The sequence below is a fragment of the Mustelus asterias genome, chromosome 3, assembly GCF_964213995.1.
Source record: "Mustelus asterias chromosome 3, sMusAst1.hap1.1, whole genome shotgun sequence".
NCBI classification, from domain to species: domain Eukaryota; kingdom Metazoa; phylum Chordata; class Chondrichthyes; order Carcharhiniformes; family Triakidae; genus Mustelus; species Mustelus asterias.
The window spans coordinates 148,768,544-148,781,106 of record NC_135803.1 but is presented as its reverse complement, the minus strand read 5'-3'; the positions used below and the strand labels follow the sequence as shown (position 1 = coordinate 148,781,106).

General features: G+C 43.3%; 1 protein-coding gene across 1 annotated transcript in view; it reads right to left on the bottom strand.

The window, feature by feature from the left end:
• fancd2 (FA complementation group D2) overlaps nt 1–12,563 on the bottom strand; it is an 89,583-nt gene that overhangs the window by 16,695 nt on the left and 60,325 nt on the right. The window contains exons 30-34 of the mRNA XM_078209918.1: nt 11,327–11,455; nt 9,822–9,940; nt 5,102–5,212; nt 3,506–3,633; nt 2,471–2,570 (exon numbers count right to left, since the gene is read on the bottom strand). Of these exons, the coding sequence (XP_078066044.1) occupies nt 2,471–2,570; nt 3,506–3,633; nt 5,102–5,212; nt 9,822–9,940; nt 11,327–11,455 (587 nt within the window). The remainder of the gene's footprint in view (nt 1–2,470; nt 2,571–3,505; nt 3,634–5,101; nt 5,213–9,821; nt 9,941–11,326; nt 11,456–12,563) is intronic.

Here is a 12,563-nt window from a genome sequence, read left to right as displayed (position 1 = left end):
CTTCTGATCTGACATAGAAACATAGAAGATTGGAACAGGAAGCCATTTGGCCCTTCGAGCCTGCTCTATCATTCATTTCGATCTTGGCTGATCATCCAACTCAGTAGCCTAATCCTGTTTTTTTCCCCATAACCTTTGATCCCATTCGCCCCAAGTGCTATATCCAACTGCCTCTTGAATACATTCAATGTTTTGGCACTAACTACTTCCTGTGGTCATAGAGTCATAGGGGTTTACAGCATGGAAACAGGCCCTTCGGCCCAACTTGTCCATGCCGCCCCTTTTTTTCTAAACCCCAAAGCTAGTCCCAATTGCCCGCATTTGGCCCATATCCCTCTATACCCATCTTACCCATGTAACTGTCTAAACGCTTTTTAAAAGACAAAATTGTATCCGCCTCTACTACTACCTCTGGCAGCTCGTTCCAGACACTCACCACCCACTGCGTGAAAAAATTGCCCCTCTGGACCCTTTTGTATCTCTCCCCTCTCACCTTAAACCTATGCCCTCTAGTTTTAGACTCCCCTACCTTTGGGAAAAGATATTAACTATCTAGCTGATCTATGCCCCTCATTATTTTATAGACCTCTATAAGATCACCCATCAGCCTCCTATGCGCCAGAGAAAAAAGTCCCAGTCTATCTAGCATCTCCTTATAACTCAAACTATCAAGTCTCGGTAGCATCCTAGTAAATCTCTTCTGTACTGGTAATGAATTCCACAGGCTCACCGCTCTTTGGGTGAAGAAATGTCTCCTCATCTCCATCCTAAATGGTCTACCCCGAATCCTCAGACTGTGGCTCCTGGTTCTGGACTCCCCCACCATTGGGAACATCCTCCCTGCGTCTACCCTATCTAGTCCTGATAGAATTTTATAAGTCTCTATGAGATCCCTCCCCCCCTCATTCGTCTGAACTCCAGCGAAAACAATCCTAACCTAGTCAATCTCTCCTCATACATCAGTCCCGACATCCCTGGAATCAGCCTGGTAGACCTTCAATGCACTCCCTCGAGAGCAAGAACATCCTTCCTCAGAAAAGGAGGCCAAGACTGCACACAATATTCTAGGTGTGGCCTCACCAAGGCCCTGTATAATTGCAACAACACATCCCTGCTCCTGTACTCGAAACCTCTCGCAATGAAGGCCAACATACCATTTGCCTTCTTTACCGCCTGCTGCACCTGCATGCTTACTTTCAGTGACTAGTGCAAAAGGACACCCAGGTCCTGCTGCACACTCCCCTCTCCCAATTTACAGCCAGTTAGTAAGCTGCCTTCTTGTTTTTGCTTCCAAAGTGAATAACCTCACACTTATCTAAATTATACTGCATCTGCCATTACTAACAGTGTTACTGTAGCACCAGTCAGAAGTCAGGAAAATAAGGAGGTTGGGTGCTCTCATTCATGCAGTAACAAGTGGTATCAGAGCATCGAAACTTTTCCACAAACAAGAATCATAATCAAAGGTAATGCTTATCTCATTAATTTAGGCTTGCCTTCAGATTCAGACGAAAAGAGGTTTGTCTTCACCTCAGTCAATTAATTTGATTTTTTTTTATTCTTTCATGGGTCGGCAAGGCTGGGATTTCTCGCCCATCCCTGATCACCCTCGAGGAGGTGGTCATTATGAGCCCCTTCTGGAACCGTTACAGTCCATCTGTTGTCAGTAACCCCCAGTAATGCTAGAAAGGATGTTCCAGGTATATGACCCAGCAACAGTGAAGGAATGACGATTTGGTTCCAAGCCAGGGTGGTGTGGTTTGGAGGGGAACTTTTAGGTGATCATGTTCCCATGCATCTGTCCTTGTCCTTCTAAATGGTGGAGGTTATGGGTTTGGAAGGTGCCATTGAAGGACATGGTGAGTTGACGCAGAATATCTTGGAAATGATATACACGCCTGCCATTGTCTGCTGCTGCTGGAGGCAGTGAAAGCTTAAGGTGGTGGAAGGAGTGCCAATCAAGCAGGCTACTTTGTCCTGGATGGTGTTGAGCTTCAAGTGTTGTTGGAACGACACCCATCCAGGCAGAATATTCCATCACATTCCTCACTTGTGCCTTGTGGATGGTGGATGGGCCTTGGGGAATCAGGAGGCGAGTTACAGAATTCCCAGCCTCTGACCTGCTCGTCGCCACAGTATTTATATGGGTGGTCCAATTAAATTTCTGGTCAACCCTCGGGGTGTTGATGATTGTGGATTTCGCAATGGTTATGCCATTGAATATCATATGAAGATGGTTGGATTCTCTCTTGTGGGAGATGGTCATGCCGGACACTTTTGTGGCCCGAATGTTACTTGCCACTTATCAGCACAAGTCTGAGTGTTGTCCAGGTCTTGCTGCATGTGGACGTGGACTGGGTTGAGGAGTATCTGAGGAGTCTCAAATGGTACTGAACACTAATCAGTGAACATCCCCACTTTTGGCCGTGTGATGAAGTGAAGATCATTGATTTGTACCAATTGTACTTACCACAGGAGGGTTTCCAGAGCTTCATTGTATTTATTGCCTTTCTCTTTTTCCCCAGTGGGCAGAATCCAAGATTGGCACAAGAAACCTCTGGCTATCGATGCTGAAAGGAAAACAATCGGCACAACCAATTAAATACTCATGAAAATGTTATAATACAGATACACACATCAACAATACAGAATTATTCTTGCCACACATGTAAATTACGTTAAGAATATTTTAAAATGCAATCACAAAATTAAGCAAATGTAAGATTTGATCAGAACAGACATCAAAGCAACAGAAGAGAATGTTAAGATGTGGATTCTGTGTAAGTCATGTTGTCGGTGTACATGTATGACACAGTCAACCCCCAAATATTCAGGATATACATGGTCTCACAGAGGTGAGTGATCACAAAAGTAGCTGAAGAAGCAATGTTTGTGTGTTAGCATCCTGGCTCTCGTATACTCCAACCGTCCAAGATTTCTGCATACTTCCAACTCGGACCTCTTGTACATTCCCGATTTTAATTGCCCATCAATTGGCAGCCGTGTTTTCAGCTTTCTGGGTCTTAAGTTCTAGAATTCCATTCCCAAACCTCTCCCTCCTTTTTTTTTGAAAGGAAAAGATCTTCCTTAAGATCTACCTCTTTAACCAAGCTTTTGGTCAACTGCCCAAACGTTTCTTTACCTGGAATGGTGTTAAATTTTGTTCAATGACGTTCGTGTGAAGCGTGTTGGGAGTTTTTATTACGTTAAATGCGAGTTGCTGCTATTGCATTGTGAGGTGGCTCATGTTGTATGCATCAGCCAAAATAAACAACCGTGAAGAAGCCAATGAAAATACATTGAGGGATGGTCATACTCCCGTCTGAGCGGATTCATAATTTCAAAGCAACATTGGCAGCGAGACATGACCCTCAGAAATGGTTTGTGGTGACCAAATAGGTTCTAGCTGCTTTGTTCCTTTAGTTACCCTACAATCTTTGTCCTCTAACACAACCCTAGCCCAAATTTTAAACATGAAACCAAAGGCGGAAGAGTTGAGACAAACCTATTTTCTCCTTGTCCTGGTTATCTAGAGATTTCTTGGCTATGACAATAAGAAGCTGGGTAAGGGTCACCGCAGTGGCACAGCGAGGAATGCTGCTGTGGAAATTCTGCAGGTAGCGAAAGGTCTGCCTGTAGAGGTTGAGAGAATATTTTGTTAGCTGCAAAAGAATCAATTTCCTAAGTGGACTAATAACAGATCTGGCATGCCTTGTCATCTGCAAAAACGTTTAACCCGAAAGTGAAATCGGAGAACTGGTCTGGTGAGAGGGGATTAAAAATATAATTAAAAGAAAGGAGAAAGTCAGTGATCTCTAATCCACTCCCTTACAGCCAGATTAACAGAAGCTTTTAAATCTGGTGGAGTGCGAGCTCGAAGGTTGAGAACATATCTTAGTCGGTGAAAATTAATGTTTAAATTTAAAACCGAGACTGTATCACAAAGTCGTCAGTAGTCCTTTTCTATTAGATTTAATCTGGGTTTACCCCCAAATTTATCAAAATGCTCAAATTCACAGGTGTTGAAAACAGGACAAACAGGATGTTCCCTTTGCATAGCAAAGGGAAAAATGCGCAAGTCTAAAGAGGTCATTTTAAAATGGTATTAGGCAATGGTGAGACCCACATTTGGAATACCGTGTATAGGTCTGCTCTCCCTATTTCGAAATGAAAAATTATAGGGGGGATCATAGAATAGAATCCTATAGTGCAGAAGGAAGCCATTCGGCCCATCGAGTCTGCACCGGCCACAATTCTACGCAGGCCCTATTCCCGTAACCCCACATGTTTATCTTGACATAGAGTCAATTTTAACATGGTCAATCTACCTAACCCGCACATCTTTGGATGTGGAGAAGCACTGAACAACTGAACCCAGAACGCAAGGAAAAATGGTACAGTCCGAAAGACGTGCTGGTTAGGTGCATTGGTCGTGTTAAATTCTCCCTCGGTGTACCTGAACAGGCGCCGAAATGTGGCAACTGGGGGATTTTTCACAGTAACTTCATTGTAGTGTTAATGCAAGCCTACTGGTGACTAATAAATAAACTTTAGATTCAAGCCAGAATGGGCAAGGATGGCTAGTTTCCTTGCCAAAAATAAATGAGTTAGCCTGTAGGGTTTTAATGGCACTTTCTGACAGTTTGATTGACACATTGAAACCAGCTTTTTATTTTCAGATTTTTAAAAAGTTGATTTCAAATTCTGAAAACTGCCACAATGTGACTTGAATTCATGCTCTCTGGCTTACATTAACACTGCAATGAAGTTACTGTGAAAATCCCCTAGTCGTCACACTCCGGCGCCTGTTCGGGTACACTGAGGGAGAATTTAGCACGGCCAATCCACCTAACCAGCACGTCTTTCAGACTGTGGGAGGAAACCGGAGCACCCGGAGGAAACCCACACAGACATGGGGCGAACATGCAGACTCCACATAGATAGTGATCCAAGCCAGGAATTGAACCCGGGTCCCTGGTGCTGTAAGGCAGCAGTGCTAACCACTATGCCACCGTGCCGCCCCCATTTTGGGACCAAATCCTGCAAAAAGAACTCAAGTTGTTACACTAGAATCATAAGATTGAAATGTTCCTCACAATACCTGACAAGCTCTTCCAGTTCCAATTCACCATCTCCAGCTTTAAGTCTGTTTGCCAGGACGCCAAGGGCTAATTTCAGTAGTTTACGGTTTCCATGCTGAGAAAATCCACACCTAGACGTTTAAAGAAACAACAAACCAATTTTGTTACTGGACCAGTAATGTTTCTAATTCTATCCCAGTGAGGAATCAATTGTTCCAACTTTTAACTACATAATTGCAGAATCTCTTTTCTCCACCTCTCCATAGGAGTGCGTATATAGATTAAATAACGAGTCGGGGAAAATGTCGAGTAAAGGGTTATCCGGAGCACTTGATACAGATGTAACTGTAAAGGGGACACAAAATTATTTTGGCAGATAAGGCAAAGGAGAATCCAAAGAGCTTCTACAAATACATAAAGGGCAAAAGAGTAAAAAGGGAGAGAGTAGGGCCTCTTAAGGATCAACGAGGTCATCTATGTGCGGATCCACAAGAGATGGGTGAGATCCTAAATGAATATTTCTCATCAGTATTTACTGATGAGAAATATTGATGTCTTGAGGAGCGTACATATTACAGAGAAGGAGGTGCTGGAAGTCTTAAAGCGCATCAAGGTAGATAAATCTGCGGGACCTTTTGAGGTATATCCCAGGACGTTGTGGGGGGCTAGGGAGGAAATTGCGGGTCCCCTAGCGGAGATATTTGAATCATCGATAGTCACGGGTGAGGTGCCTGAAGATTGGAGAGTGGCAAATGTTGTGCCTTTGTTTAAAAAGGGCTGCAGGGAAAAGCCTGGGAACTACAGGCCAGTGAGCCTCACATCTGTGGTGGGTAAATGGTTGGAAGGTATTTTGAGAGACAGGATCTACAGGCATTTAGAGATGCAAGGACTGATTAGGGACAGTCAGCATGGCTTTGTGAGTGGAAAATCATGTCTCACAAAGTTGATTGAGTTTTTTGAAGGGGTAACCAAGAAGGTAGATGAGGGCAGTGCAGTTGATGTTGTCTACATGGACTTTAGCAAGGCCTTTGACAAGGTACCGCATGGTAGGTTGTTGCATAAAGTTAAATCTCACGGGATCCAGGTGAGGTATCTAAATGGATACAAAATTGGCTCCTGTTCTGGAGAGTTGTTTTTCAAACTGGAGGCCTGTGACCAGCGGTGTGCCTCAGGGATCAGTGCTGGGCCCACTGTTATTTGTCATTTATATTAATGATTTTGATGAGAATATAGGGGGCATAGTTAGTAAGTTTGCAGATGACACCAAGGTTGGTGGCATGGTGGACAGTGAGGAAAGTTATCTCCAATTGCAGCAGGATCTTGATTAATTGGGCCAATGGGCTGACGAATGGCAGATGGAGTTAAATTTAGACAACTGCGAGGTGATGCATTTTGGTAGATTGAACCAGGGCAGGACTTACTCAGTTAATGGTAGGGCATTGAGGAGAGTTACAGAACAAAGAGATCTAGGGGTACATGTTCATAGCTCCTTGACAGTGGAGTCACAGATGGACAGAGTGGTGAAGAAGGTATTCGGCATGCTTGCTTTCATCGGTCAGAACATTGAATTACAGGAGTTGGGACGTCTTGTTGAAGTTGTACAAGACATTGGTAAGGCCACACTTGGAATAGTGTGTGCAATTCTGGTCACCCTATTATAGAAAGGATATTATTAAACTAGAAAGAGTGCAGAAAAGATTTACTAGGATGCCACCGGGACTTAATGGATTGAGTTATAAGGAGAGGCTGAATAGACTGGGACTTTTTTCTCTGGAGCATAGGAGGCTGAGGGGTGACCTCATAGAGGTCTATAAAATAATGAGGGGCATAGACAAAGTAGATAGTCAATATCTTTTCCCAAAGGTAGGGGAGTCTAAAACTAGAGGGCATAGGTTTAAGGTGAGAGGGGAGAGATACAAAAGTCTCCAGAGGGGCAATTCTTTCACACAGAGGGTGGTGAGTGTCTGGGACAAGCTGCTAGAGGTAATAGTAGAGGCGGGTACAATTTTATCTTTTAAAAAGCATTTAGATAGTTACATGGGTACGATGGGTATAGAGGGATATGGGCCAAATGCAGGCAATGGGGATTAGCTTAGGGTTTTTTAAAAAAACATCAGGGCGACATGGACAAGTTGGGCCCAAGGGCCTGTTTCCATGCTGTAAACCTCTATGACTCTATAACTGGGATGAAAGGATTAACATATCAGGAGAAATTAAACAGTTTGGGCTTGTACTCGCTGGAGTTTAGAAAGATGAGGGGGAATCTGATCGAGGTATCTAAAATTTTTAAAGGGATTGATAAAGTAAATGTAGACTAAATGTTTCCTCTTATGAGGCAATCTAAAACAAGTGGTCACAGGTATAGGTTGCGAGGTGGTAGATTTAAAACTGAGATGAGGAGAACTACTTCTTGCAGTAAGTTTGTGGAGTTAACAAAACAGAAAATAATTATTGGAGCATTACATTAGACGTTGAAGGTCACCCGACAGAATCCAAACGAGATACTGGTGCAGGTGTTTCAGTATTATCTGATTAAGTAAAATAGCTTAGAAATATGACATTGCGCCATCCACCATCCAGTTGCAAGGACAGGAGGGACAACACTAACATTAATAGGCCAACACTTGTCAAGATTAAGATACAGGGATAAACAAATTGTGGAACGTCTGTATGTGTCAAAGAATAGGAGTCATCATCCCTTCAAGGAGCATTGTCTATGTGGGTTTCCTCCAGGTGCTCCGGTTTCCTCCCACAGTCCAAAGATGTGTAAGTTAGATTGATTGGCCATGCTTAATTTACCTTAGTGATAGGGGGATTAGCAAGGTAAATATGTGGGGTTACGGGAATAAGGCCTGGTTTGGATTATGGTCGGTGCAGACTTGATGGGCCAAATGGCCTCCTTCTGCACTGTAGGGATTCTATCATTACTGAGCAGAAAAGCATGTTTGCAACTTGGGCTCAAGTTTGATGAAACTGCTGACGAACAGTCTAGTGAGGTATTTAGGAATGAATTTCCATCCCTATTTTCAAGCTTAGGTACCTGAAAATAGAATATCACATAACCCTAAGGGCAGATACTAAGCCTGTGTTTCTTCACTGCAAGTAAGGTCCATCACCTACTCCTAGATAAAGTCAAGAGTGAGGTAACAGACAGTACAGCAAGGGGTCTTCTCTCCAACAATTAAGTGGTGTCCAGAATGGTCACAATACCAAGGTTTAATGGTTCAATTAGAATCTGGGTGGAAGTGACTCCATTAAACAAGGGAGTAGAGCATGAGGTCTACCCGATGGCATCAGAGGATGGAAGTCTCAACAAATTAGCAAAAAGCACCCTCTTCACAAAATTGTAAGAAGTCTCATAACACCAGGTTAAAGTCCAACAGGTTTATTTGGAATCACGAGCTTTCGGAGCGCTGCTCCTTCATCAGGTGAAACTAACACCAGCCACTCACCTGATGAAGGAGCAGCGCTCCGAAAGCTCGTGATTCCAGATAAACCTGTTGGACTTTAACCTGGTATTGTGAGACTTCTTACTGTGCCCACCCCAGTCCAACGCCGGCATCTCCACATCATGGTTCATAAAATTGGATGCGGACAGCAGCTTTTGGCAGTTCCGAATGAATTCTAAGATGATAAAGTTTAAAAGTTTTTATTTCTTAGTTACAAGTAAGGCTTACATTAACACTGCAATGAAGTTACAGTGATATTCCCTGAGTCGCCACACTGCGGCGCCTGTTCAGGTCAATGCACCTAATCAGCACGTCTTTCAGATTGTGGCAGGAAATCGGAGCACCCGGAGGAAACCCACGCAAACACAGGGAGCACATGCAGATTCCACACAGACAGTCACCCAAGCTGGAAATCAAACCCGGGTCTCTGGCGCTGTGAGGCAGCAGTGCTAACCACTATGCCACCATGCCGCTCTTTTAGAGTTTAAAGTTAAACGTTAAATACTATGGAAGCATGATTATCCAGTATAACGGAAAAGACCTCGGAGCGGACCATGAGGTTTGCCACCACTCACGTTATGTTCTTCGGCTGTGTTTGAGCCATTGATCTAATTGCTAATATCCATGCTGATCACAGACCCATGCCTCAGCTCCTGATCCAAGCAAGCCAGCCATAAGCACAGCCCCCAAAATACTGGGATGATTACTAAAGGCAGACTAGGCTCACTTTTAGCAATCACGTCTCAATGAAGGTGTTAACTTTAAAAATACCTGTCTTTTTAAGCAAATGAGCATGTTTGAGAATGGCACACAAGCTGAAAGTAACACCAGTCACGACATGATTGACTTTTATTAAACATCATAGAATCCCTACTTTGCAGAAGGAGGCCATTCGGACCATCGAGTCCGCACTGACCACAATCCCACCCAGGCCCTATCCCCATAACCCGACATATTTAACCCGCTAATCCTTCTAACCTACGCATCCCGGGACACTAAGGGGCAATTTAGCATGGCCAATGCGACTAACCTGCACATCTTTGGAGTGTGGGACGAAACCGGAGCACCCAGAGGAAACCCATGCAGACATGGGGAGAACGTGCAAACTCCACACAGACAGTGACCCAAGCCGGGAATCGAACCGGGGTCCCTGGCACTGTGGGGCAGCAGTGCTAACCACTGTGCTACCGTGCCGCCCCAAAGACCATTTATTTCATTTTCACATTGCAACTCATCAATTTCTTTCAATCAGCCTCTACCCATCCGCCAGTATCCCGGACTCTGTACCTACCAAGCAAAGAGTGTGTTCAAGATCTGAAGTAGTAACTGATAGCATACAGCCATCTGCTGCTGCTCTTTTACATTTGCTCCCAAGACATCCACCACACCATTGTTCTCAGCTATCAGCACCTACACATCAAAAACAATAGCAAATTAAAAGGAAAATGGTCAGTTTTAACCAACACACTCCAAATAAGCAGTTCATTTTTCTAAGTGTCCACTGAAGTTTCAATAAGTTAAATCAATTGCAGGTAACATTGATTCTTGAATGGATTTCACTTTGTGATTTATAAATTGGTAAATTTGTAATCTTTGCAACAGATACAGGGCAGTAGATACATGGGAGCATCACCACCTGCAAGTTCCCCTCCAAGCCACTCACCATCCTGACTTGGAAATATATCGCCGTTCCTTCACAGTCGCTGGGTCAAAATCCTGGAATTCCCTCTCTAACAGCATTGTGGGTCAACCCACAGCACGTGGACTGCAGCGATTCAAGAAGGCAGCTCACCACCACCTTCTCAAAAGGCAACTAGGGATGGGCATTAAATGCTGGCCTAGCCAGCGACGCCCATGTCCCACAAATAAAAAAAAAGATGCAACCTTTTACGACCTTGGGACTTCCATACACTACCACGTGCATGATTAGAAAGTGGCAGCAAGTGTGTCACAGGAGCACAGTCCTTCTTGGGTTACACGTACCCACAGCTTTGCTCCTCCATCACTTGTTGCCAGTCTTCAGTATCTGGCTCAAGTAGATTTGTGAGCCCAGAGACTGATTGTCAGATGGCTGTATGACCTCCGGGACCTCATAAGCAGCCTGATCTTATTCAAACCTAACATCCATATGCGTGTTTTCCAAAATAAAAATTACTGGAATGTAATCAAGATTGGAAATCTGTCTGATCTTTCATGTGCCAAGCCGACTCGAAATCAAGTGCAGTGCCTGCGCTGTCACCAGGCTATGACCAGATAGCTTAGCATGGAGTAAGTAATTAATCTGGGACCTTTCGGGATGCACATTTCAGTCCATACCATATGTGCACATACCCATCAGTATCAGTGGAGTATTGTATCTGCTGCATTTTGAGGTGTTACTTTTTTAAAAAAAAACTCTTCTTCCCTGAAGTCCTGTCTTGAGCCTAGCCACAAATACATGCTGAAGTTCTGTCCAGAGCTTTTTATAAATAGCTACCGTCATCTATACAAGAGGAATGTGTGGCATCCAACCCATACATTTTCCAACCTTCCCTGTGAGGCTGTGCCTTCAAAGGTTCTGAACCGTACCACGACCACACAACAGAGCTTGGAAAACATCGCATAGGAGAATCACAGGAGAAAACTCACATCTTAAAAGAAGGGTTTCATTTAAAGGGTCATGTGCTGAAAAGAAACCCTACATCTCAGGCATAAACAACTCACGATTTACGAGGCTCTTGAGTTAACGCAACAAATTTCGAAATCTCATTGCTTTGCCCTGACTCATTATATGACTTCACACACACCAGCCTTTACCTGAAAGTAATTGTGAACATTTTCCAAATGGTTACATAAGGGATTGAGCAACTCTACAGCAAATTGAGCAAGAGCTTGAGGAGTCATTTGGCGCAAGTGTGAAAATCCAACGTCTCGATCTCCTTGAACCTGTGTGAACAGAAGTAAACAGGACAACATGCTTCTAAAGATATACAAGGTTGAACGCTCATTTATTCACAAAGCTCCAATCGCATTGCAAACAAGATAAAAGACAATATGAGCACATTGAACAAAATAAAGACTTGCATGTATAAAGCACCTTTCATATCCTTAGGACGCCCCAAAGCGTTTTACAATCAATGAAGGACTCTTGAAATGTAGCACATTGTAATATAGGGGATTTTCACAGTAACTTCATTGCAGAGTTAATGTAAGCCTGTTTGTGACACTAATAAATAAAGTAATGTAGGAAAGATGGCAGCCAATTTGTGTATATGACACAGCCATTTGATAATGGCCAGATGATTTGTATTTTTTTAGCCATTAGATTGACGGATAAATATTGGGTAGTACACCAGGAAGAACTTCCTTGAAGTCGTGCCATGGGATCTTTTACGTCCGGATAAAAGCAAATTACTGCGGATGCTGGAATCTGAAACCAAAAGAGAAAATGCTGGAAAATCTCAGCAGGTCTGGCAGCATCTGAGAGGAGAGGAAAGAGCTGATGTTTCAAGTCCAGATGATCTTTTGTCAAAGCAGCTTTGACAAAAGATCATCTGGACTCGAAACGTCAGCTCTTTTCTCTCCTTACAGATGCTGCCAGACCTGCTGAGATTTTCCAGCATCTTCTCTTTTGGGATCTTTTACCTCCATCTGAGACAGCAAATGTCCTCTCAGTTTAATGTCTCATCTGAAAGATTTCTGACACTGCAGTACTGCACTGGAGTGTTGATCCCAGTTGCTTAGGACTCTGGGTTGTTACAGTGAAAACCTACAACGAAGTATCTTGCATTTCCCTTTACTGAAGAGAGTATATTGAAGCTTCTTGCCTGGTTGAAGAGAGATTTTTAAGTTTTTGAATGGAGAGATCACAAGTAAAGGCAATTTAGGTGGATTGTTTCAAAGAAGGAATGACTAAAACAACAGTTATATCCGAGAATAATCAGGATCTTCTTGCTGTAATATTAAGGTGCAACTTTTGTTTTTCCACTTTATCCCATTTTCAAAGCTACTTTTGATGCTATTTATACTTTCAAAGTGAACAAAGAACAAAGAA